Genomic DNA, 27655 nt, shown 5'->3' on the forward strand with positions numbered 1-27655 from the left:
TCCTTGAAAGAAACACGTTACTATAACGCTATAAAATCAGAAAAAGAGATAGCTGCAAAAAGGAGAGAGACAAGGAGAAAGAGACAGTAAGAGAGAGAAAAAGAGAGAGAGCGGGGGAACAAATTACTTTGGCCGTAACTTAAAGAAGAAACACCAACAATATTTTTTAAAAGAAAAGTCAATACCTGACACAATGCTTTAACAAATTCTACGATTGCATCTCCGTCTAATCTGGTTGAGCAGGTAAATATTCTATCAACAGCTACAACAACGCTCTGAGAACTTGTTTCATTTATTGACTGTTTTAAGCCAGCTGAAATAAAAAAAGAGACGTCATGTACCTGATGAGAGATACAAGAAAATGATCTGAAAGTTCAATTAAAAAAGAAAAATACACCAGGACTTGAAACACCTCTGAGAGACCATTTTGAGAAAATTTATTTCAATATTCAAAAAGTATTCATTTATAACTTAAAATAAAACTTAATACAGAAAAAACTTTTGTGTCTAATATGACATTACACTAATCAATACTAGCAGCATCAACAACAATTGAAAGAAGCAAATTCCATTGCTTATTTCCATGGAATTTTCAAATTGCATTCTATATGCTTCCGAAGAAAGCAAACACAGCCAATTATCAAAATAAGAGCCACACAATTTTTTTTTTAAATGTATATTTTTAACACCAGCTGAGCATTAAAGTTTATAATACGGTCCTTAACTAAATCAGTGAATGAAATATAATAACCCTGTACAGTATAGAGAGAACAACCAATTAACAAAATGAGAGCCATAACTTTTTTCTTTTTATTATTATTATTCCATCCGGTAGGGCAAATTTTATAGTAACAGAACTAGGGGAGAGAGTAATAATTTGACTGAGAAAACATGTTCAGGTCCATGGTATGCATGCGTTTTGTTATTGAGAGCGTAATAAGAGGGTCAGTTCTGGTCCTATAACATTAAAGTGAAGACAACTTTAAACGTTTCAAACACTGTAAATAAATGAGCCAGGAAAGATACAGAATTACATGTGACATATCTTTAAATTTTGTCGATGCTTTGAAATATTGCAGCTATTCATGGGACACCAAACAGTGGTGTTGTAATTAAGGAAGGGCCGAGCTAAGGGCTTAAAAAGGATCCCAAATTTTCAAAATTAGATTTGCGGAAGCAACACTGCCCCCCCCCCCCCAGAAGGTCGAATCGAGGAAACGACAATTTCTAATTTAATCTGGTCTGGTTTCTGATACGCGTGTCGAATTTCATAGTCCTAGCTTACCTTGAAGTGCCTAAAGAAGCAAAACCGGGACAGACAGACCGACAGATAGACCAACGGAATTTGCGATCGCTATCGAGAAGCACCAAACTCGCCAAAGCCCTGAACCCCACCCCCTAACTCCCCCAAAGAGAGCGGATCCAGTACGGTTACGTCATTCACGTATCTACGACATTTGCTTATTCTACCCACCAAGTTTTATACGGATCTCTCCACTCTAAGCGTTTTCCAAGATTTCCGGTTTCCCCCTCCAGCTCCCCCAATGTCAACAGATCTGGTAGGGATTTGAAATAAGAGCTCTGAGACATGAGTTCCTTCTAAATATAAAATTTTATTAAGATCGGGTCACCCGTTCTTAAGTTAAAAATACCTCAATTTTTTTCAAATTAACATCCCCCAGCTCCCCCAAAGAGAACAGATCCGTTCCAATTATGTCAATCACGTATCTATAACTTGTGCTTATTCTTCCCATCAAGTTTCATCCCGATCTCTCCACTCTAAGGGTTTTCCAAGATTTCTGTTTCCCCCCTCCAACCCCCCAGGTCCCCAGATCTGATTCGAATTAAAAAAGGAGCATCTGAGACATACAATCCTTCTATATATCAAGTTTCATTAAGATTCGATCACCCATTCCTAAGATAAAGATACCTCAATTTTCGCGTTTTCCAAGAATTCCGGTTTCCCCCTCCAACTCCCCCCAGTGTCACCACATCTGGTCGGGATTTAAAATTTGAGCTCAAAAGCACAGGATCCTTATAAATATAAATTTTCATTAAGATCTGATCACCCGTTCGTAAGTTACAAATACCTCATTTTTTCTAACTTTTCCGAATTACCCCCCCCCCCCCCCCAACTCCACCAATGAAAACGGATCCAGTACGTTTATGTCAGTCACGTATCTTGGACTTGTGCTTATTCTTCCCACCAAGTTTCATCCTGATCTCTCCGCTTTAAGCATTTTCCAAGATTTCCGGTGATTTTATTGTGTTTTCCAGAAGAGCTAAAAAAAAGCGCCGTGTTCACTTTCCTCTGTGTTAACAGGTTATGATTCACTCCCTTTCCTGCCAAATAAAACCAAGGATGTACAAAAGTTTCGTAATATTCTGAAAAACATTTTTTTTTGACAAAAACCCTCATTGGAAAGTTTTGCAGGCTTGGCCCCTCTTCTCTTACCGTAATTTTTTCAACTACACTTGGATGGAAGAGTGGACCATAAACTATCATTTTTTTTTTTTTTTTGCCATGGTCAATTTTTCTATTGACCACACCGGCTATGTTTGATAAGTTAACCTGTGAAATTTTACGGTAGGCCTAAAAATTGATTTTAGATCTACCTTTAGAACTCGTTTTGGACTTTATAAGAGTAAATAACCTTAACACATTCATTCATTTTAATTTGCCTAATTTAGTGTATATGTGGGTTGTAAATCACTAAAAATAAACCTAGGAAAAAAAGAGTAAAAAAAAATAAAAACTGTTATACACTTTATTGGTCAATAATTTGAAATAACAAGAAAAAATATTATGCAGCGCAAATTGTAAATTTGATTGGAAAGTGTTCTGGTCTCTATAGATGTCCTTTAAACTTGTACTCAGTTAACTCATTTGGGCTCTATATATATTGTAGCCATAAGCAGGACACAACCCTCCTTCAGCGCTGCACCAATGACTAGTGTCACTTCCAATTTAATTTTCTGCCGTTCATAAAATTTCCACTTAGTTTCTTAATTTGTAAGGTCAGGTGCTGGTGCACAATCTGCACATATATTTTGTACGATCAACTTGTCTTTTAAGGCTTGTGGCTACTCCAGACCAGTTTCTATTACCTGTTTGTGCTTGGTATATTCTCAGTTTGTCAACAGTACTCAAACACTGTCGTATTGCAGCTACCAGATTGACTTTTTTAGAGGATTTTCTTTGCGATTGTTCAGCTTTGGCAATATTCAATAAATTATCCATATCTTCCAAAATTGAAATTTCTTGTTTTTTCCATAGCCTACTTAATTCAGTGGGATTATAAGTTAGACTCTTATCCTTGTCTTCGGAATTGTCAATCCCCGATTTCAAAATGTTTTCAATGAGTTTTGATGGTGAACTACTTGTGTTAGCATTTTGCTTTTGCTTGCTCTCCCTTGGTTTTTGTTTCAGAGGCTTCCTTGGCGTTCCATTGCTCACTTTAGTTTTTGCATTCTTCTCTGTTAGGTAGAATTTACTATCTACTCCTTTTTGCTCCACATCCAACACTTTGTCTTCTTTTTTATCTTTTGGTGGCTTCATCTGCACTTTATTGTCAACTTCAGTCTGCTTCCCAGTAAATTCTGCTGAAGATTTTTGTTCTTCACAACTTTTTACCTTTCCGTTTGTTATTGTTTTTAACTGCTCTGGCTGGGCTCTGCATACATTTTCCATTTTTCTGCTATCTTTCACTAGATCTTCCAGTTGAATGTCAGCTTTTGTAGCGATATCCTCATTCTCAAACAATTGCAAGCCAACCTCTAAGTTTTTTGTTGAAAATATACTCCAGTTCTTCATGTCATCTTGCAGATGTTTTATTCTGAAATATTCAATTGCTCTTTGCAATTCTTGCAGTTGGTTAAGGTTCTGACTCCTCAGCAGTTGAGAGACACACTTTGTTTCACTTATACCTGTCATCAGCTCTTTTCTGGTATCCTCCTTCGATATTTTCGGAATCCTTATCAATTTTTGCGACATTATCCCCGTTCTTTCTAGTCCAATCGAGCTACTGTCATTCCAAAGCAAAAGTTCATAAAACTCAAGCATAAAACTAGGAAAAGTGAACCAATCTGTGGGTTCCTTCTTCCATAGGTTTTTCGGGCTGGTAAAAAATGACCTCATTTGATATCTATTAGTATGAGCTTAATAGATATGTTATTCATCTGATAGCTTTTTTCACAATACTTCTAGAATTACTGATGCGGCTACTTTTATATGACCGTGATGACGTCACTTTTTCTTCTAATGGTGAAACGCGTAGTTCTTTTTATATGACGTCACAAATTTACTAATTGAAATAGAATTATTCAGTTTGAATTTTGCATGACGTCATCAATCCATTATTTTAGAATTGAATAGCAACTTGGCTTTTAATGTATGCACAACCCGGAATATGTAAATTTAAAAAAAAAACAAAAGGAATAATGAAAAAGGCTTTCTGAAAAGAGCTTTTTGGTAGCTAGTACAATGTGAACCACGATCCATAAAATAACATGTTTTGGGTTTTATTAGGAACTAAGATTGCCTATCGTCTTAGATTACTTTATGAAAGGACCTCATTTGACGTGGAATTTCTTAAAATTCAAAGTTGGATTCCAATTAAAATTCTAATCTCGAAATGATTTTTGTTCGTTTCCGTCCTTGAAAATGGCCTTTGAACTTTCCACTTCCGACCAATGACGCCTATCCCCAAGTTTCTTCGGCTATCCCTTCCGTGCGATATGGCCAGGAAAAAAATTACATTGAGGACATATTGCTTCTTACTGCAACGCATTTACAGCCACAAAATTGGTATTTATTCAGTAGAAAAACAAAGTGTTTTTGGATGTTTTTATTTAGTTTGAGCTTCCTTAATTAAGTCGACTTATGAAAAATTTGTTCAATGCAATGAGTTGCCCTCTTTATGAATTTAAGATCGATGTTTAGTGATGAATTTGATGAATCTGGATCCGAAGTGAACATGCCCGGGTAAATGTTAGGGTAATGGACTAGTTTCGAAAGTACGCATTATATCTTGAAATTCGTTTATTTTTTTTTTAAATTGAAGGTACAAACAAATGGTGCTTTTTAAAATCTAAGGGAAGGGGCGATTTTTTTTTTCAATGAAAATGAAATTTTTTTTTAATTCTAAGGAGGGAATAATAGAATCTAGGAGAGGGGTAATTGCCCCCCCCCACCATTTGGTACCCCTGCTTATAGGCATAAATAACTGGGTATCTGAAGTTTAGGCTTTCATATTAGTTCTGGATTTCGAATAATACTAAACTGTGCTTCTAGAACTAAACATTTTATACTAGTAGGTATTGATATTACGGTTGGTAAAACCGATGATTTGCCTTATAAATCAGTGTGTCGTTTTTGTATTTTGCTTATTGAGTTTGTCGGTACTAAAATAATATTTTTATTTGTGTTTTCAAAAATAGCTACTGAAATTGTAGTCTAAAATTTTCGATATTATGGCTGGTGATAGACTACTGAGGGGGTTTTTAATTTATATTTTATATTATATAGGCTACTTAAGGACTTTAATACTCCTACAACAACGTCCTTTTTTTTTTGGCGTGGACTTTGCTTTTTCAGTAAAGCGCAAGTTTTGCATAATTTTACTAATATAGGGGATTATAAAAACTCTCTATTTCCATCGGAAAACTTATTTTTTTAAAATAATGCATACGCATGTCTATGCTAAATACATCTTAATAAGGAAAATAGGCATATTTACATCTTAATAAATACAATGTATGGAGGTGAAATAGTGGCGTATTTTCGTCAAAATCCCGCGGGGGGGGGAATACTTGGATCCAATCTTCCCAAATCAAGTTAAAATGAAAAATGAGCCAGATAGTACCAAAAAGGCAAAGATGCACTAAAGAAAACTGACCTGTTTCTATGGATGCTTCACATATGCAGCCTTATCTTAGTTTTGACATGATTCTTGACAAAACCAAACTTCAGCTGGGCATGGGGGGGGGGGGGCAAATCGAGGTCTGGGAGGGGCAGTTGCTCCCCCCTCACTGACCCATAGCAAATTACGTCCCTGATGGAAAGTTTTAATTTGCCTATCGTGGCTACTAATTGTGTGTTCTAGTCTGAATGGGAGAAAAAAATAGGGTTCGAGTTTGGATCTACAGAAGCAGGCGCAGAAATGAACTCTATCCAATTTATTTCATTTCATTTATCTGTTTGTCACGTTTTGCTCGTCGTTCAAGATTGGACGGTTGATTTCAATTTACTTAGTTAAGGTGTGTTCTCATTATTTGCGTTCAATTGTTATTCCATAGGGTTTATGGTATACTGAAGAAGGTTTGAAATTATAATAAAGCATAAGTTGAACTTCAACAGGAAGAGTAGAGAGGTAAGGGGAGGGGGATAGGAGAACTTCTCGTAATTATAGAAATTTATGTTCGTTTTGAGTTGAACGAATGGTATAAGCCTAGAATTGGGGCTGTTGAGAAGGAAACCTGTTAAGAAAATCATTCTTACTTCATAATATGCAGAATAATTGTATTTAACAGATTTTGACTCCAGTTCCACAATATTTTACCCCCTCCCTCTGTAATGTGCAAATATAGAGCCCCAATTATGTATTTCCTATATGTTTTTCCGTTTCTTGTTTTCGTCACCGTTGATTCAATTTACGGGTACAGAGGTTGAAACAATAAGACTGCAGGGCAAAATTCGTGGGAAATACGTAATTTAGGCTATATATTTGCACATTAAGAAGGGTAGAGGATAAATATAGTGGGAATGCAGTCAAATGAATTAACTACGATTAATCCACAGATTATGAAATACGAATTGTTTTCTTAACATGTATCCTTCTCAACAACCCCAATTCTAGGTTTATACTGTATGCACGTTTATATATACACATAGGAGTTGACTTAACATTCATATGCATTTCTTGCTCTTTCCTTTATTAATAATTAAAGTCTGTTTAGCACTGTGGAGAATGTGTTACAACTCAAATCAATTGTGTCAATGCACCCTAGCTGTAGTTGAACTTTTATTGGAAAGTTTTTTTTTCCATAATTGCATTTTTCTAACATCTTTCATACGAATGACTTCACAAATGCTTAGAATAGTTATAATAAATGTTGCAGGAGATGAGTATTTGTGGTATATGTTTTGAAAACACATTACAATTTAATTTGATTACTGATAATATAGAATAGTTTCTCTGTATAAATCTGCAAGAAGCCTTTCTCTTTTCTCCGAGCGAAGCCTGCTCTCCTGGTACACATATACACACTGCAATTTTGCAATTTCATATAGCAGTTCCATACAATTTTTTCAATTTTATATATTCTTTAAGCAATTATAATAATCATTCACTCCTGTTGAAATATTTTCAAAACCTATTTAAAAACATAAAACATGCCATGTTGTGCTCTTCGTTCAATATTCCCAGTGTGGTATCAGTTTACTTTGGTTAACTTAATTGTCACGAAGTACATTTTGTTGTTATTAGTTGTGCAAAATCTCGGGGGGTTTTACATGGTAACAGACCACAAACTAAACTTTAGGAAAAAGAGCGGTGAGCTCACGGGATAGGACACCTTTCATACTTATGGATATTTCTTTTAATTTGAATTGAACATCACTAATACCACACAAAATGTTTATATACATTCGTATGTAAAAATATATGCATTGGACGGGTCTCGCATCTATTTACTTTGGTAAGGTTTTTTTATACATTGATTGTATTTAATGTATTGTATGGGATGTGCAGCATACCGAGGAGGGTTTGAAATTACTAAATGCTAAGTCTTGATTGACCTTATCTTGCTAATGGTAGCAGTCTCACGCTTGACTAGTTTTCAGAATTTTCGGGAAAGTCCCTTTCTGGAGCAATTACAAAGACCCAGTTGGTAAGCTCGTGGTATCTGTCTCTCGATGATATCGCTCGTGGTATCGTGATATCACTCGACCTGATTCTGTCTTTACAGGTGAATAGAAAACAGTCTCACGAGAAATAGAACGCTGTTCTGTCGCAAATTAAATAAAAAACAGGTTTTTCCAACTGAAAGTAAGGAGCAGCATTAAAACATAAAATGACTAGAACTTATTGAGTATTTGAAGAGAGCTGCCCCTTCATCAACCCTCTCTTTATGATAAAGTCTGAAAAATCTTTAAAAATACTTCTCATTCAATTTCAAGCAACCTTTTGTTTGAGCAATCTTTCATAAACAATTGTGCCAAAAAGTCAAACTTTAGTGTAAAGAGCGAGGGTTGAAGATGCTCATATAAGGAATAATTCATGTTCGTTTTTTTTAATGTTACTCCTTAGTTTCAGTTGAAAAGACTTTTTTTTTAATTTAATTTCGGACCGTTTTTACGGTCCGAAATTTCCCCTCTGATAACTTCCCCTGTTAAACTTTCTCCCCACGGAAAATTCCGTGAATAAACTAAAAAAAGTTTAATTTCTGTTGCCCCTCTAACAACTTGTTTAATACTCAAACCATTGCTAACAAGCGAAGTATTTCCAAAAAGCATTTTATGGTTAGGTTTTCAAAAATATAGGTGCTTAGTGTAGAATCAAAAGAACTATTAGGATCTAAAGCCTTTGTTATGTCGTCCTTATACTGTTTCAAATTTCGTTGGGTTCTACCCAAATTATAGATGTTGCAGTCGCAGAGTATTTGATACACCCTTATTTCATGAGTTAGCTTGTTTCGTGTTGTTTTTCTTCAGTCTGGATGGAAGTTCTTTGAAGTAATGATCGTAGCTAATTTTGAACGCTCCAATTTTAAATTTCAGTTTTAACGACCAGGGATTTCTATTGAAAGTAATATTTTATATTTTTATGTGTTGCTTAGCTGAGGACGGCTCTGAGATATAGAGCCAAAATATTCATTTAAGAATAAAAAACTTAAATTGATTGATTAGATTGATTCCTCATTGTTTTGCTTGTTGTTGTTGGTATGATGGAAAAGCAGTGTGGTCATCGTCGACATTTGTATTAAAAATTATTATTTTCTTTATATTAGAGTTATTATATTATATATATAGTATATTATTATATTATTATTATTATTCTCAAATTAGATTTAATGTTCTTTTTAATTTGATTTAAATATTTTTCGAAAATCATTTTTTAAGCACGACAAGGCTGAAAATTATACTTATAATTATACTAATATAAGTGTTTCCAAAAGGCAACAAAATGACATCTTATTTTCTTACACTTAGTCTTTTTGACAGTACAAGTACAATTAACTAACGTTGCAGTTCCAAACTTCTATTTTTTGTATCAGTATTGCATGAAATTTTAGTTTAAATTACCAACTTCTTGTTCGTTGCGTATTTCAACAAGCAACTGAATGGATATTCCAGTTAGATTAATATTTATTCACTTGCATTGAATATTTCTTCCTTCTCAGTTTTAACAGAAAATAAGTAAATCTTTATTAGTACAAACAGTTATAACAAAATTTCGGCTCTAACCAGCACAGAGAAGAGATCTGTGTGTAAGCCTAATTATATCTAATCCGCGTTATAAAATGAATATCCACGATGTATTCTTTAGAACAACTTATAAAATCAGGAAAGAGTTATTCAATTGAAACTAATAGTTTTTCTAAATGGAAATCTCCTCCTCCATAGAACGCACGAGTTTTAAAAAATTCGTCATCTTTTTAATTATTGTAGAAACTTTTTCTAACACTTTGAAAATGCTTCAACCAAAGCTCCAAATTACTGAATGTAGTAAATATATCACGCATATAAGCTACATTAAAAATTTGAAATCCTAGAATCTATTCTTAAATAGAAAAATGCTATCTTTTTTAGATAGTACAAAAAAATTCTGTTTTCACCATTTTTTTTGTGACACAGCAAAATTTTCTCCAACTCAGTACCGGGTCGCAAGCAGTAGTTTGGAAAAAAACTTAATATCGGAATATCATCATCTGTCAATGATTAGAAAACAAAGTTTTGAACTGGTTTTGCAAAGTGATTTTATGTCCTTTTTTTCCAAGACTTGAAGCTATCCTCGATGAAAGACTAAAGAATTTCTTAAAGAAGAAATGACCAAAATAATTCTGACTATGGTTAGAATTACTACCCCTGACTCATTTCTTCCTCTACTCAATGAGTCAAAACAAAAACTATGCGGAAAATATACTTTATCGTTGGTATAACGGTTTTCTTTTTCTAACATGCAACAGACTTACTTACTCTTTCAACAATTGTGTCTCATCACAAAAAGTAGGAGATTTGGATACTTTCCCCCATGGCACAGGTTTCGCTTCAATTCGAGAATATCCATACGCAAGAGAGGAGTTTTTAATTATATACGGAGTACCTAGAAACCCATCGAAGCAACAGAGCATAATAAATGAAAAGTGAATAGCATTAAATTACTCACGGTCAAGAGAATTCATACCCATCCACGCTAAATCTGATAGATGGAAACTGGTAGGAGAATTAGGAGACCCAAAGTTTGTCAACTGATTGTTCAGTCCTTGACTAAACATTTGACTAATATTAACGGCAAACGGAGAAGAAGCTGTAATATATTGCGGTCTAACTCCAGTTCCTATTAGCTGGGCCAATTCTAGCTGAGATATACATTTCAAAATATCCAGCCACGATTTTCCAAGATAATTACCTAAAAAAATTGCAATTACAATATGTTTCAAAGTCTCTTAAAAGTTAGATCTCATTGAATTGCATGACCTTAGCTAGGGCAAAGGTCGAGAAAGTTATTATTCAGAAGGGAAAAAAAAAGAAAAGAAGAATGATGCAAATGCACTAATTAAAAAGGTAGTTTTTATCTCAAGACACATTGCGTAAAACAAGACATATGAATTGATCTAAGGTAAATCATAATACCAAAGATTCTTTCTCTTTTTGATATATATATATATATATATATATATATATATATATATATATATATATATATATATATATATATATATATATAACAATATATAAGAGGCGAAAGTTACAAGTTATAGCCACTTTTTCTCATGTTAAAAAAAGTTTTGGGGTGAGATTGCAGGCGCAGTACCAGTGGGGTGAAAAAGAGAAGGGAAATTTGAAGGACTTGGCTTTTTGCTACAAGGATTTCCAGCTGATTCTCTGCACTATACTCCTGATCTATAGCATAAGTAAAAAGATGTATTTAAGTCCATCAACATTTTAATATCTTACTAAGAAATTATACTTTGTTTGTGATTACGAAAAGACGCCAGTTTATAAAGTAATCAGAATCAGAAATAATCAGAGTTTAAAACTTTCAACCTCCTTTTGTTCATTCTTATTTACACTTATAAGTTTTTAAACACTTTACAAGTTATACTTCACCTAGGCCCTGTTTTGACTGTTATCCCGAAGAAATGAGATTACAAGTTGACTAAAGTTTAATATATTGATCGAAACTCACCTGCAGTGTTACTCATCCTAAAAACTTCTAACCCCAAACAATCCTCGACTAAAACGATAATTACTTTCATATATAGGGGCAAACTAAACCTAAAAAAGCGCCAAATACAACCAAACTATTTGGAATCTACTGACTGAGCTCACTAATTTTCTATTTGATCAGCCTTAACTTTAAGCTTATAAACTCAACTTTGTAGAAAAGCAAGAGTAAAATACTTGCAGAATTTGGAATTATCAAATTTTTCAATCAGGTACTAGAAAAAAATTTCTATTATTTTAGTACTAATGTTTTTCAAGGCTAATCCACTTTTTCATAACTTTCTTAGCCGACACAGGAAATTAAAATTCGAATCAAAAATTCTATTTAGCGTTTTTCCTATATAATATAATAGCAAGATTTTTAGATCAGGGTTTCTGGAGGTGCCATGAAAAAGCTACGATGGACTAAGATGACTGAAAATGAAAGAGATAAGATAGAGATAATACAGGAGTTCGTCGGGATATATAACTTCTTTAAGGGTTAGGCAAGGATAAAGTGCTTTAGAAACATCAGTCTATTAAAAGAGAATAGAGAGACAAATGAGAAATCAGAAAAAAATGAAAAAAAATATAAGATCACAGAGGAAACTTTTTTTCTTGAAAGTAAATAATATGATGCACTTCATACACAAAATATACCCATGGATTTCTTAAGTTTTCTAAAGAAAATAAAAACTAAATACATACAAAAATGTATCTTTAGATTTCAATTTAAATCAGCCGTCCGAAAAAAAGCATCACTCCCCACAAAAAGAAACATTAAATGAACAATGGATGTATCAATCAAAGGGTGTATCTTAGATTTATACAATTTTGAAGGAAGAATAAAAAATGAAGCTTGAGAAGGGTGATCTGTATGTGGATTTAAGCGGAAAAAGGTGTAGACACTACTGAATTAGTTGAATAATATGACTCCAGTTTGGTATCTAGTGCATAAAATCATATCAGGTAAGCCTTGAGTTAGAGATACTGAAATTTCTTTTGTTAAGTATGGCTGGCCTCACCCCTCATTTGTGAAGCAAAAACTTCTCACCAAGTGTGACCAATAAACGAAGATCCGTCAGAGAAATCTTTCTCACTTACTATTTCATTTTATAAGCGTGGATGTGTCCTTTCATTTTAGGCCAGGCGGCAGCAGTATGGGTGTCCAGTTCTATTAATTCAAGAGCTTCAAATTAACATAATGGTACCACAAATATTATTTAACAGTTCTATACAAATAGAGACAGAACTCACCGTCTGTATGGGCCACAGTAATTAGCGTTTTAATGGTGTCGATGTTTTTTGCCTTTAGCTCGGATATTGCTGAATTTGCAGTCAATAATGTAAATCTTGCCAAGGCTTGGACGTAAGCGTCACGTTCCAACTGAAAAAAAAGATACAAACTATATTTGATACTCTAAATTGGTTTAAAGGCATCTGAATTAAAAATCAGTCATCGTGTTATAAAAGAATTTTATTTACTTCAAATATTTTAATTTTGACCCCCTTCCCTTCTTTCAAAACATATATTGTAAAATTGTTATCCAATACAAGACAAGGAACACACACGAAAAAATGCACACACCAGAAAACAAAAGGAGGCCATAGTTAGAAACATTCATTGGCAATAACACAGGACAGAAAGGGGCCTTTACCACCGTGAGAGCGCAAAAAAGACTTTTGAAGCACAAAATTCTTCAAATTGCCTGATAGATAAAACCCTGTCACCCACCTCCCCCCAACTGATAATTTTCAATAGAGACCAGCGGAAGACGATATAACTGAAGATGATATACCAGGAATTATTTTGAAAAATACGTCTCACAAATTACTCAAGAAATTGCTATAAGTCCTCAACCACACAAGTTAATCATTCAAGTAAGTTATTTCAAATCTTATAAGTGCAACTACATGCACATACAATAAGGAACGAGGAGCTCTTTATCATCGTACCATAAATATTGGTAATATTAGCATAGTTTACCATCCATCTTAGGGCAGAGCCAAAGTAGGTAGGCATAAAGTAAGAATAATTCAAATGGTCTATCAGTACTATAAGCAATTCGAAGGCAATTGCAGTTGCAAAAATGATTCAAAGATTTATGACCGACCATGTCCACAGGAGTTGCAGGCAAGTGGACAACTGTCATTGTTCATATTTTTATTATTGTCTATGTGTGTAGTGTAGTATACACACTGTGCAACCTATGTTGAATGAGCATTGGTTATTAATAATGTTTGCTTTCCAGTGGAAGTTTGGATGTGTATGGCCAATTTATTTTTCAAATATTAGCAGTATGATGATATAGCAAAGTAAATGGTACCTCAATAATTTCCCTGAAATTCTCTCTCTACAAAATGAATCAATGAGTCACACTAAGTTCTATTATTCTTCTCCTAACTTGGTAACTTGGTAAGGCAGCAACCAACAGCCGATGGCCAGAGACAAGTTTACAAAGCCCAAGGATCACTAAATGTATGACACCAAAAAAGAAATAATTTCATGCATGACTACCAAAAAATATGTCAATGGAAAAATAAAATTTACCTTCGTAACACAGATTTTATTCTTTTCATTATTAGGCTGTTAGGTTTGCTTAGATTTTAAGCGAAAATTGGCAAGACAAACTGGTATTACGCACATTTATTCTTCTACATAAAATTTTTGACTTGGCAGGTATAGGAGCAATAATCTTTAGTCCTCAAAATTCTCATCCAGGGATCTAACTAGATATCACAATGTTTTCTTTGATGGAACTCAACTTGAAAACACTTTCTTTCAGAAAACAAAACTTTATATAAAAAAGTCTGTCGTTTAATGTTTCATTTGATGCACAAAAAAATTTAATGTTTATTGAATTTTGCACAAAAAAAGAGGCGGCCCCACAATAGGTTACCAAGTAATGTTTGTCCTTAAAAAAAAAATAAAAAAAAATCGTGAAAGATACAAAATGAAGTTCTTTATATATAAAACCCTAAATTTGACTAGTTGACTTCAAATAAGCACGCATATAATATACAACAACATATAAGAGGTAAGCAAACACACTATACAACATAAAGAATGCAAAAGTTTTAAAACTTTCACTTAACTTCGCCCATTTGTCTCAGAGACCGAATTTCGTTATTCATATCCAGTTATAGCTAACTATGGAGGAGACGAAGACATAGTCTCTTAATGAAGCGCAGGAATCGATATGAGTCCTGAGCATTTGAAGGCTTTGAGATGTCCTTGAATAGCTATGAAAGACGCGTAAGCACAGGCGGGAAGGGGAGATTGATTACAAGACTTACCAAATAGTAAGAAAACTTAAAAGAGAGTTCTATCACCAAACAAGCTAAGAAGTAAACAACGTGATTTTTTTACTAGCTGAAGAACCTTTCCCAAGATTAAAATGAAAACGTGAACAGTCATGAAAAAGATCCTCATTAGCACTTCACGATAATCGTTTTTTATAGTCACATTGAAGAATACTGTGTCGTAGAGGTCCTTGAATAATTATGAAAATGCGTGACAAATGTTTTAAGTACGGGAAGATTTACCAAAGAGTATGAGAAAAAAAAAAAGCTATGAATCTCCAAACACACTAAAAAGTAAAAAACGAGTTTTTTTTTCTTACTAGCTGGAGAACCTTAATTTTTGCAAGGCTACAAATGAAAGTATAAGATAGTCACGAAATAGAACCGCATCACTTCCTGATAATCAGGGTAATTCGGTTTGATGTTCACATTGTAGGACACACTGTTGTAAGGTCCTTGAACAGTTACGAAAAAGCGTGACGAATGTTTTAAGTACGGGAAGATTTACCAAAGAGTAAAAAAGAAAAACGCTTTATCTTCAAAAATACCAAAAAGTAAAGAACGAGTTTTTTCTTACTAGCTGAAGAACCTTAAATTTTCCGAGACTACAAATGAAAGTATAGGGCAGTCATGAAATAGAACCGCATCACCTCCTGATAGTCAGGGTAATTCGGTTTGATGTACACATTGAAGGACACACTGTTGTAAGGTCCTTGAACAGTTACGAAAAAGCGTGACGAATGTTTTAAGTACGGGAAGATTTACCAAAGAGTAAAAAAGAAAAACGCTTTATCTTCAAACATACCAAAAAGTAAAGAACAAGTTTTTTCTTACTAGCTGAAGAACCTTAAATTTTTCGAGACTACAAATGAAAGTATAGGGCAGTCATGAAATAGAACCGCATCACTTCCTGATAGTCCGGGTGATTTGGTTTTATGTTCACATTGAAGGACACATTGTCGTAAGGTCCTTGAACAGTTAAGAAAATACTTGAAAATGCTTTAAGTACGGAAGATTTACCAAAGAGTAAGAGAAATTAAACAAAAACACGATATCTCCAAACACAATAAAACGTAAAAAACGAGTTTTGTTCTTACTAGCTGGAGAACCTTAATTTTTGCAAGGCTATTAATGAAAGTATAAGATAGTCACGAAATAGAACCGCATCACTTCTTGATAATCAGGGTGATTCGGTTTGATGTTCACATTGTAGGACACACTATCATAAAGTCCTTGAATAGGTAGGAAACATGGGATGACCGCCCCATGCTTTCAGTCAAGAAAAAAAATTAAAGGTGTAATGAAAAAAAAAAAGAATTTATCTTTTACCTTTCAGTGCAATTGAAGGTAAAACTATATTTTTAAAGTTTACTTTTGATACTTTACTTAGAGTTTAAGTTATAATACAAGAAAATGCATAATTTTATTAGCTTTGCTAATAAATAGCAAAAGCAGATCTACCAGAGAATATCTATTTGGATGAGTTGTAATAAAATCTCTATTATTTAAAACAGTTCTTATTTTTTAGTAATTAGCCGGTCTGGCAGAAGTCATTTATGTTTATATTTGCCTTATCATTCCATACCCAGCTAACTCCTGATTTGATGCACAACAGGCCAAGTCTTATATCTGTTTAAGAACGAGCCCAACGCAAAAATAAAATAAACTAAGTCCTAATTTATTGGAATGACAGGATAAATCTTTACCTAATATAATAGCAAACATAGTCCTGAAAAATTAGCTATCGCAATATTACATTTCCCCCTAGGGAAAAATTATGAAATGGACATCTTCAGTAGTAGCTAGTGACCTCTAAATACGGAAGACGTCAATTGTTCGGCATTCTGGGATTCTTGTGGATGAATTATTGTGGGACTTAAAGGACATAGTTGAACCATTTTTTTCAGAAGAATATAATCCAAATATCATATTTCAAAGTAATCTACCCCTAAATCTTGTATTGTAGATCAATGTGTTTAGGGACTTCCTTTTCAATCCTTCATCCGGACGGTGTTTTCCAAAATAACATTATTAGAATACTAGCTAATATCAAATGATTCAAAAATGGAGCGAGGAGATTAAAAAAAATCAGAAACATTAAACTTTTATAAGGATGTTAAGGTGGTTTATGAGCAAAAGTTCTACTTAAAGCTGAATTTACCAGCTAGATATTTGAGGTTGTGGATGCTCAAGGCTAACTGCCTCCAATTAGAGCAAGATTTAAACAATATAATGAAAAAAGAAATCACCAATGCAACAGCACAAACACATAAGAAAAAAAAAGGGGGGGGGGGGGCTATCTACGATAAGGGAAGGGATATTTGGAAATAATGAGACGATACTTCCAGGTATCTTAAATAGTACGTCACCTCAGTTTATTTGTAGGGTAACAGAATATCTGGAAATTTTGTTAAACAAAATATATATAAAAATAAAAAATCTCAGTATAAAGTAAATGTAATGTTTTATTTATGTATTTTTTCGAGTGTTAAATGTTCTTTGCAATGAACACTTTTTCAAGTATTAAGTTACTAGTATTAGGTTAACGCAGTGTTTCATTTAAGTGTTTTTTGATGATCGCTGATTTTTTGGTATCTGACCAGTCAACAACTAATTGAATTTAAGCCGGATTAACTCTGTACCTGTTTGGAATAAATAACGAGTGAAATACTTTTGAACTTGTAATTGAAACTTATTAGATAAATTTATAAACTTGTATATGATTACGGCTTAAGGATTATTTACGGATTGTGGCTGTGGGTTAGTATTCAGCACTACTATAATCTGAGTCGTGCATTGAAATATTCGGATTACTTGCAAATCACTGGATTACTCGCCCAACTCAAAGATAAGTTATTATTTATTCTCATTGCATTCATTTAGCCAGTGTGGATCATTTCATAATTGTGCTTATTAAGAACTTCTCTGTGGATATACCTTTTTCACTTAATCGTTTTTGGACTGATGCCAAGCCGTGAGTGAAATTTGCTTATCATGGACAATTGGAATACCAGTACGCTTTATTATTGCCCAGTTTTGAATTTTGCTCAGCACAATCTCGATGGGGGGTTGGACCATCAGTCTATTGTGAAATACGCTAGTGATTTTTTCCCGTATGAAGATGTTCTTGGAGCTAAGAAACTTTTATATAGCAATTGCTTCCCAGATGAGCCTATACCTCGTCGTTCAGGACTCAGTGCTAAGAATAGTTCATTGTCAGACATTATCGCTACTCTTTCTCGTTGCTCTGCAGAAAATATTGATATTCCAGAGTTCGTGATCAAATCCCCCTCTGAAGTCCCTAGCATTCCGGCATCAGCTTATTCTATCCTTACCGCCAAAGTCAACCTGTGCCTTGATCAGTTAAAATCGCTTGCTCACCTCAATAGTCCAACAACGTCTATTAATAGTTCTTTGGTCTCAGATAGTAAGGGTACCAATCACAAACCCTCGTACGCCGTTGTTCTTAAATATCCGCCTCCAGAACTAAGAGACCCCGTTTCTCGCAAGGAAAAGCTTGATTCTTTCGCCGGACATGACGGTATTGTGTCGGTAAAGTCCGATCCGGTAAGGAAAAGAAGGGTTGTTGTTACGCGGGATAAAGTTTCCGCCAATTCTCTTGCCGCATCTGCCGTTGCAAGCTATCCAAATATTCTTGCTAAAGTGATTGATCGCAAACCTCTTAGAGTAATTAGGGGACTTCCCGATAGTGTTTCTAGCAGTATACTCATCTCCGTTATTCCTGGTCTTGTTGAGGCCAGCCAGATCGGCTCTTCTCATACATTCCGTTTGGAGTTCCCTGATTCCGCTGCACTAAAATCTGCCATCGCTACAGGTCTGCGCTTGGGTTACGAGTCTTTTAAAATATCGGAATACAAAGAATTGCCCAGACGGTGTCTTAGATGCCAAAGTATCCATCATTCGTTAGCTCACTGCCCATGTGCCCCGAATGAGATGAAGTGCTCTAAATGTTCTGGATGCCATTCCGATACTAAAGACAATCCTTGCTTAGAGGCTCCGAAATGTGCCAATGCGGCGAAGCTCATGTTTCCTATAGTATGAATTGCCCAGTGATAAAACGCTCTCTGAACTCTGCTCCAAAATGAACCAAGCCACTATTTTAAGTTTTGCTTCTCTTAATATTAACGGCACAAAAGACAAAGACTTGTTAATTAATGAATTATTAGTCCAGAACATAGTGTTATTGCAAGAACATCTTTTGACCAAATCAAACGTTTCTAGCCTGAAGCGATCTTCTGTCCACCATTTTTTTTTGCAAGAGGCCAAGAAAACTAGAGGCCGCCCTTCCGGTGGCCTAGCAATTTTTTTCTGTTCCCCATCAAAGCCCTCTGGGATTCATTGTGATGATAACATCTTAGCGATTCAATGTGACAGTACCGCCTTTATAACAGTTTACTTACCTTGCGATCGACGTTCTATAGCATCGTTCACATCTTTCGCCAAATGTTGCTCCAGTTTAAAGTCTCTACTCGAAAGTCTACGTTTGAAAGACCTAAATTGGGTTTTAGCTGGTGACCTTAACTGTGACATACTTGGTCCCTCCGATAGATCAATCCTCTTGCTAGAATCACTTCTTAACATATATCACGTCACAGTTAAGAGCCTCCCATTCACGTATATTCATAACAGAGGCTGTTCAAAATCGAACCTGGATCACGTGGTCTCTTCCAGTTCCAGCTTAATATCATCGATTGTCAGGGTGGACGAAGAGAAGATTGATGACGATCACCTTATTCTTAGCTGTAATTTGTCCTGTGAGCTATCTGGCAAAACACTTTCGGCTCAACCGAAGTGGCATACGAAGTTGAACTGGGATCGTGCTAATGTCCCACTATACCTTGCTACGCTAACTGTTTTACTGTCGACCATAAACGTGCCATATCACCTGCTGCAAACGTCAGTTTCCTCGCCTTCAAGTACAGTTGACCTAAATTTCTATTATTGTCAAATCGTCCATTGCCTTAAATCAGCTTCCAAAGCTGCAGTGCCTGTGGATAAAGTTAGATTGGTACAAGAAGGCCTAATTGGAATGTTCATCCTGAAGTAAAACGTGCTAAGCAAAAAGCCAAATTTTGGCTACGTATGTGGATATCATGTGACCGACCATCTTCCGGAGCTGTTTTCTCTGTGAAACAAAGGTGTAAACTTGAATATAAGGCCAGTTTGAAGAGGGCACGCTTGAATGCATGGCCAGGCCCCACCGATAAAGCCTCCTGGAATAAGGTTATTAATGGTGAGAAATGTTCCCCATCTACCCTATCTTGTCTCCAGCTAGCTAATTTTGTTGAATATTATAAGCGTGTGTTCAGTGTATTTAATAGTTTTCTTCAGTCTTTTTATTATAAGTTGCTTAAACCGCTTTTACCATACCGTCTCCTGCAGGCTCATGTCCAGCCTGTAGCAATATCTGAAATTCGCCGGGCTTTAAGAAAAATTAAGCGTTCAAATAGCCTTGATAGTGACGGCCTTTCTTACCGATTTTTTGCTTATGATTGTCCTGCTCTACTTAACCATCTACAAATATTTTTCCAGTCTTGCTTAGCACAGTCGCTTGTTCCTGATAGTTTCCTTTGTGGCCGTGTAACGTCTATTCAAAAGCGAGGCAAGGACCCCACGTCATGTGTGAATTATCGTCCCATTACAGTGTTTCTGTAATGTGTTTCCCCATATCGTGTTTCTTAAGTAAGCTGCTTGAACATTTGTTACTACCAGAAATTGAGTCGAATTGTGATTTTACGCCTTTTCAATTTGGTTTTCGGAAAAGTTTCGGTTGCTCCCATGCACATCATGTTTTAAGCCGACTCATGAAAGATGCCGTAAAAGCTAAAATGTCTTTATACTGTCTTACTGTTGATATTTCTGGAGCTTTCGACAATATTGTGCACTCTCAGGCTCTATTTTCCCTTGCGTCTTCAGGTGTTAATCCTTCCGTACTAAGTTTATTGTCTTCTTGGTATTCAAAGTCTAAAATTCAAGTTACCTGGAATGGCCAAATATCTGACCCGGTAAAAATTAAAAAGGGAGTTCGGCAAGGTGCCGTATTGTCTCCTAGTATATTTAAATGCGTGCTTGCATCGTGCCTGCGTCCCCTTAGAAGTTCTGTTTTTTACGGTAATATTGGTTTGTCTTCTATTGCATATGCAGATGACGTTCTTCTTGTTGCCCGGACTCGCCGTGGATTGCTTTCTAATTTTACTATATTAACCAATGAACTATCTAAGATTGGACTGTCAGTTAATGCGTCTAAATGCGAGTTTATTTGTTTTAATAGCCCTTATGCGGTCGCTCCATTCGTTTCTGGGACTGCAGTTCTACCGTGTTCTTCTTTAGTTAGTTGGCTTGGTCTTTATTTCGGCCCCACACTTTCCACTACCTGTTCATCCCTAGTGAATCAAGCCGTGAAAAAACCTACACGTCGCTTACGGAAAAATATCCCCAAACAAAAGCCGTTACAACCGCAACGGTTTGTGCATGATTTATAACGCTTATTGCGCCCCTGTGCTTTTGTTTTTATCAGGCATGGCTCATCTGTTTCGTAAGAAAGATCGACATACTCTACGTACTGCTTATTTCAGATATTGCAAATTCCTCCTCCGGCTTCCTAGATGGCACCGAAACAAAAAAATAATTGCTCGATTTGGTTTAGTAGATGTGCCTTCTCGGATTCGGTCTTCCAGTGATGATTTATGTAAAAAGACTGTCAATTTTATTCACGTTTATGACCCTCTGCAGCCTTTTTTCCATATTGATACTGGTTGATTAGTCCATGTTGTCTTTTGTTAGTTTGAATTTTGTTTTTCTTCGCTGTTTATCGTATTTGTTTTTGTTTATTTATTTATAATACTCCGTACTTTGTGTTTTTTATACTTTACGGGTAATAAAGTTCATTCATTCATTCATTCTATCTATTAGCCCTTCCGAATCGTGTCATCAGACTTAGCTTGTATATACGTCCAGTGTCTGACATCTGTGATGTTTTAAAGATGTTTTCATGCATAATTACGAAAAAAATAAGCCCAGTCCTTTCTAGATGTACTAGACATTGTTAATGATATTCCTCCCCATGGTAAAAGGTCGATGAATAAAATTTATTTCATTAACTTAGTATGACAAGGTCAGGGTTTTCTCTGGTTTAAAGAAAGGTCAAATTATGGAATTGGTTAGGCATGGAAACTAAAAATAAATTTGATGCACTTTAAAAGGTTACTGAAAAATGAATTGTTTTTGAGGATTTTTGAAAAATCTAAGCGGGATTTTGAAGATTAAATTGATTAAGGTTGTAAAATTGGTAAAATAGTAATTCAATTATGACTTTGTTGTATTAATTTTCTTGTTGACCTATTATCGTCTACTACATTTAAGGAAAAGAGTTGAGTGTCGAGTATTTTCTTAGTAGCAGCAGGGAATACGCTTATTTTCTTTTCTTTTTTTTCTTTTTTTATAGGCCCTACATGGAAAACTTTTTGTAAAAGGAAAACTTTTTTTTTGTTTGTGTAGATTTATTTGCCCATCCCTCCTCCATATTATGTTCTGGAATAGTGTCTTCTTTTAGTGACCGTTTATTTTCATATATGAACTACTTACCTCGATAAAAGAAAATCAAAGAAAAAACTGGTTCGAATAGAAATATTTGCCAGATTGATCTAGTTTAAGACAACAAAAAGCAGAAAAATCACTAGAAAAAGTTGAATCATGCATTTGGTAATCTTTCTTTAGATGATTGGCAAGTATACATACCTCCCAGCCATTCATTAATCTACAAACAGTTCTCTTTTTTATGCACGACGTCCGAAGCGCCTTTTCGCTAGTCTTTTATATAGGCGGCCCAAAATTGTTGTTATTCATCATTTGCCAAAATCTGCCTCTTTAGGCAACCCAAAACTTTTGTTTTTCATCAATTGAGATTTGCAATTGGCAATAACAAAACCAATTTTGGTTTATATTTAAAAAGCATTTTTGAATTTGTACCAGATTTTCAGAACTTGTACAATTTTAGCATTCATGAAATCTGAAAATTTTATAACAGTTACGACAACATTCTCAATAGAGAAAGTTAAAACTTAACAGTAAAAGGAATTACATGTCTTCGCTGTTGCGGCTGAAGATCATGTCTGACATTTCCAAACTTTAAAATAATTGCCGAAACCGCTTTCTGGGCTGCATTCAAAGACAGAACCAGTAGGGCAATATATCGCATATAATCGCATTGTGATCCTCCTGATTTACCGTTATAAAGCATTTTAGCGAACGGTAATGAACGGTAACCTTAAATGAATTAAAATATCGGATGCGACGTTTAGGCGCAACAGCGACAATATGCAAACTCGATAAATTTTTTGTGCTATGTTCTTCGATCTCTAATTTCCTTTAAGAATACACTAACGGCGATGATATACGAGAAGGATGGGCAAATCATATTAGTCTGGGACAAGTTTAGGAATAAAATACATTGTACGACTTAAAATGTTTTGGAAATTGATTTTTTTTTTTTTTGTATTTTGTTATTTGGCTATAACCTGTTCAATGAAGAAAGAAATATGCAGTAAAATTAAGTTATAAATATTTCATTAGTGTTCAATTCATGGATGTCTTATTAATTATTATTAAAATACTTTAAACTTAAATAAATTGCTAAGAGTAATTTATTACTGTTTTATTAATGTTATTCAGTTTATTAATGTTCAATTTATTAATGTCTTATATCAATTTAAACCTAAAATGCTTTGTAATTTCTTGAGATACGATCAAAGCAGAAGTTTGGGAGGGGATAGGACTGTTCACCAGTAGTCTAGTCTCAGGCAACTTAACGCTCCAGATATTACAGTGGTACCATTTATATTTGTTTCTACTCATACTAGTCTCCTATAGGCTTTGATTTTAATTTAAACGACCATGACTTCTACAATAAGACAAGGACAAAACATTCACCTCCATGTGAAATATACAAGCAACTCGTACAGAGCACCTAATGCCATCCAGACAAAGGGTCGCTATTTCTGGGTCATCACAATCTTGTAACCCAACACTGAACGCAGCTAAGAATGGGGTCCATGCCAGCTGCAAAAACAAAAATAACTGTATTCTTTTTCTAAAAAGTGTTGTATTTTTTACAACATATTTTAAGTTTTTCTAAGCTACCAGATTCATTGAGAAAATATAAGAAAAGCAATCTTAAGAAGGCCCTAGACGGTTTATCATTTTGATCAAATGAACTGTAGTACATTAGCTTCGGTCAAGGTTAAATGGTTGATTGAAAGGTCGATTGAAGATTGATTAAAGTATACGTCAATCGTTTGACGAAAACTTTTGATCAAAATGATTGACCGTCTATGGCCTCCTTAAAATATTAGTCACTAGCGATATCAAATATAACGTAAAAGGACAGAAGATCTACGTTCCTGACTACTTCAGAACCAAGGTATTGGATTGAAGAATGTTTTCAATACCAAAACAAGCCAAAAGCCTTGAAACTTCTTAAAGTCATAAAAAATTTCCATTTAAAAATTCGTTAAATCGAACAACTAGTTTTAAAGTAGGCGAATCAAGTACCCCGTTACCAAAACAAGGTAAAAATCACATAAGAAAAAAAAACTATAACATCACATGAAATTGATGAATTTACTTTATTATGTCAAAACAAAGTAGAGTGTCAAAATACAAACTATAAAATAAAATCACCGGAAATGTATCAAGTAATAAATAAATCGGAAATTCAAATATTCAAAGCAATAAACTGATTAAGTTTACAGAAACTAAGACAGGAGACCAGGATTCCAACTTTTGAGATACATCTGCAATGGTCTATACAAACTAGAAAAAGAAAACGGACAGATACGTTTCATAGCTATAGAACCTTTTATCAAAACAAGCTATGACCTATAGCCTATAAGAAGCTACTGAACACGCCGAAAGACTACAGTTCAGCTACAGAAAACAGTGGTTAGTCTCTCTGGGTAGTTTCTTCGAAACTTCGTTAGTTTTATTATTTTCTTTAGGTTTTTGTCTAAATTTTTTTTGGTATATTTTTTTTTTGTTATTTGGTTATTCGGCTATATTATTTTAAATACAGAAAGAAATATGCACTAACAGTAACTTATTGCTGTTATATACAGAATCATATAGAAGTTTGTTTTGAATAACCTTGGGGAGTGATGATTATATAGTAGTACATTTATATAATATTCAACAAGTCCCTTTAAATTATCCCTCAATTGTCTTACGCTTCTAAGGAGAATAAATTGCAAACAACCAGAAATTGTATTAAAAAACAACATATCACTTCTTAGCTATGAAATCAGGACTTCAATACATGCACTGAAACCTTCATAGGTTCGTTTTTCTGTCTATAAAGATGAAGTTTATAAAAACAGGTAACATTACAAAATATTCTTTCTTTTTCCTAAGTCCTAAACACAAGTGTTTGTCAATTTTACATTTCTGCCAAAACCCTTATGATTATGGATGGAAACCTTCCATGGAAGGACAAAAATAAATAGTAATTTACAAAAAAAAATATTGGCACTACTAACTACCCGGATTAAATTACTCATTACAGAGCACAAACACGCTCTGTAATTTTAAGTTTTTTCGATGAATAGTTCTAGCATATTTGGCTAAGATCAGTTTTTTTAACATTCCCTTTTTAATATTTCACATAATTCCGATTTTTCACAGAGTAATTTTTTACACGTTATTTCCTTGCTTTACTTCAATCTTGTTTTTGCAATATTCCAATATTCAATTATTCTAAATTTTATTTTATTTAATTTGAGTAGATTTGTGAGTCCATAATCTATGGAAGTCAATTCTAAGTGAAGTCATTCAACAAAAAAATAAGTGTTTTCAACTGAAAGTAAGGAGCAGCATTAAAACTTAAAGCGAACAGAAATTATTACATATATGAGGGGGTTACTACTCTACAACACCTCACTCTTTACGCTAAAGTTTGAATTCTGTCCCAATCCTTTAAGAACGACTCCTGAAACACTAGGTTCATTTAATTAGAACAACAAGAAGCCTTTGTTAAGCACTAAAAAAACTTTAGCGTAAAGACCGAGATGTTGTGGAGGAGTAACCCTCTAATACACGTAATAATTCCTGTTCGTTTTAAGTTTTAATGTTGTTCCTTACTTTCAGTTGAAATAAAAACGTTTTTTATTTAGTATGTAAACAATGGCAAAGTTCATAACTTGCGGCCCTTCCTCCGAGGACTATGAGGGGTGTAAGTCATTCTCAAAGACATAGTTAACAGATTTTCGACTATGCTGAACAAAATGACTATCTCAAAACTTTGATCGGGTGACTTTGGGAAAAAATGAGCGTGGGAGTGGGTATAGTTGCCCTCCAGTTTTTGTCACTTAAAAAAGACACTAGAGCTTTTAATTTCCGTTCGAATGAGCCCTCTCGTGATATTCTAGAACCACTGGATCGATATGATCACTCTTGAGAAAAACAAACAAATTAACACGCATCCGTGGTATTTTTTTCTGGCAAAAAAATATGGCAAATTTTGGAAATTTTGCTGATATGCTGATAGCAAAATTGGAAATTTTGCAGATAGGAACTTGTAACCTCTACATTAGGATTTTCTGATATGCTGAATCGGATGGTGTGATTTTCATTAAGATTATATAGGGGGTGTTTCCCTTTTCTTTCGAAAATAATGCAAATTTTTTCATGCTTTGGTAAGTAAGAGTAAACTTAATGAAACTTATATATTTGAAATCAGCGTAAAAAACCTATTCTTTTTGTGTATCTATCGTTATCAAAATCCCGTTTTTTAGAATTTCGGTTACTATTGAGCCGGGTCGCTCCTTACTTACAGTTCGTTACCACGAACTGTTTCTTTACCTCATACTCTTTAGTTATATATTTCAAAATTAAACTAAAACAAATAGTTTAAACTAGTCAATAGAAGCAGGAGCTGACCTTGAACATTGGTCGAACGTGTTCAAGATGTTTAGCGGTAGTAAATGGAGCCTGAACGTGACTAACTGACTCCATCAATTGCCGAGCTGTAGAAGACAATACCTCCATTTCAACATTCCAAAGAAGTCGCCTCTGTTTCTCACTAGTCGTTCCTGTTCCCATGCCTTCAACGTTAAAAAGACAAATTAGAAGTTTTGTTCGCTTTTAGCCTAAACACTACAAACAACATTCATCAGCCGAGTTCTTACCAAGTTCCACTCAGTAGTTAATTTGATTAGCCAATTTAATTAGTTACTTACCTATTTAATTATGAAAATATAAATAATGGTTTACAAAATGTTCAACAGAGCCGTTTAAGTTATTCCTAGGCTGTCTTACTTATCTTATGCGAATTTAAACTAGCCAATTTAATTAGCTACTTAGCCAATTAATTAAGTAATTATAATCCATATTTTGAAAATATTTAACCTTACTCCTCTTATGAGAATTAAGTATTAAAAAACTGAAATGACATTGAAAAAAAAAAAAACACACGCCGATTTTTGACACTGCGGTCCAGACTTCCATATTTTACACTGACTTTAGCCCAAAATACGAGCAAAACTGACAAAAGTAAAAAGTGACAAAACTCGTAAAAAGCGAGCAAAACTGACAAAAAACATATATAAGAAAATACCTGATAGCTAAAGTTTGGGCTAAAAATTCAAACTGCCATATGAGACAAATCAGAGCCTAGAAGTAATCACCATATTTTTTTATAATTATAACGTTAAAATCGTAGTTTAAATTTCAGTCATTCTCTTGTTTATTCACTATACGAAATCACAACAAACTACCATTAAACTCTAATCACTTGATATACTTTAAAGTAGAATTTTAAAACTTTTATCTATGATAACCCCCTTTATGATATTAGGATGACATTACCTAAAAAATATATCAAAGGTTAGAGTACGAGCCTACATTCTGTCACTG

General features: G+C 34.4%; 1 protein-coding gene across 5 annotated transcripts in view; it reads right to left on the reverse strand.

The window, feature by feature from the left end:
• The window catches only part of LOC136032951 (brefeldin A-inhibited guanine nucleotide-exchange protein 1-like), a 144233-nt gene that overhangs the window by 58620 nt on the left and 57958 nt on the right, over positions 1-27655 (reverse strand). For all 5 annotated transcript variants that reach the window (XM_065713435.1, XM_065713433.1, XM_065713431.1 and 2 more), the window contains 5 exons: positions 26681-26844; positions 23681-23809; positions 12686-12815; positions 10389-10631; positions 186-313 (listed from right to left, as the gene is read on the reverse strand). In XM_065713435.1, the coding sequence (XP_065569507.1) occupies positions 186-313; positions 10389-10631; positions 12686-12815; positions 23681-23809; positions 26681-26844 (794 nt within the window). The remainder of the gene's footprint in view (positions 1-185; positions 314-10388; positions 10632-12685; positions 12816-23680; positions 23810-26680; positions 26845-27655) is intronic.

The sequence above is a fragment of the Artemia franciscana genome, chromosome 11, assembly GCF_032884065.1.
Source record: "Artemia franciscana chromosome 11, ASM3288406v1, whole genome shotgun sequence".
NCBI classification, from domain to species: Eukaryota; Metazoa; Arthropoda; class Branchiopoda; order Anostraca; family Artemiidae; genus Artemia; species Artemia franciscana.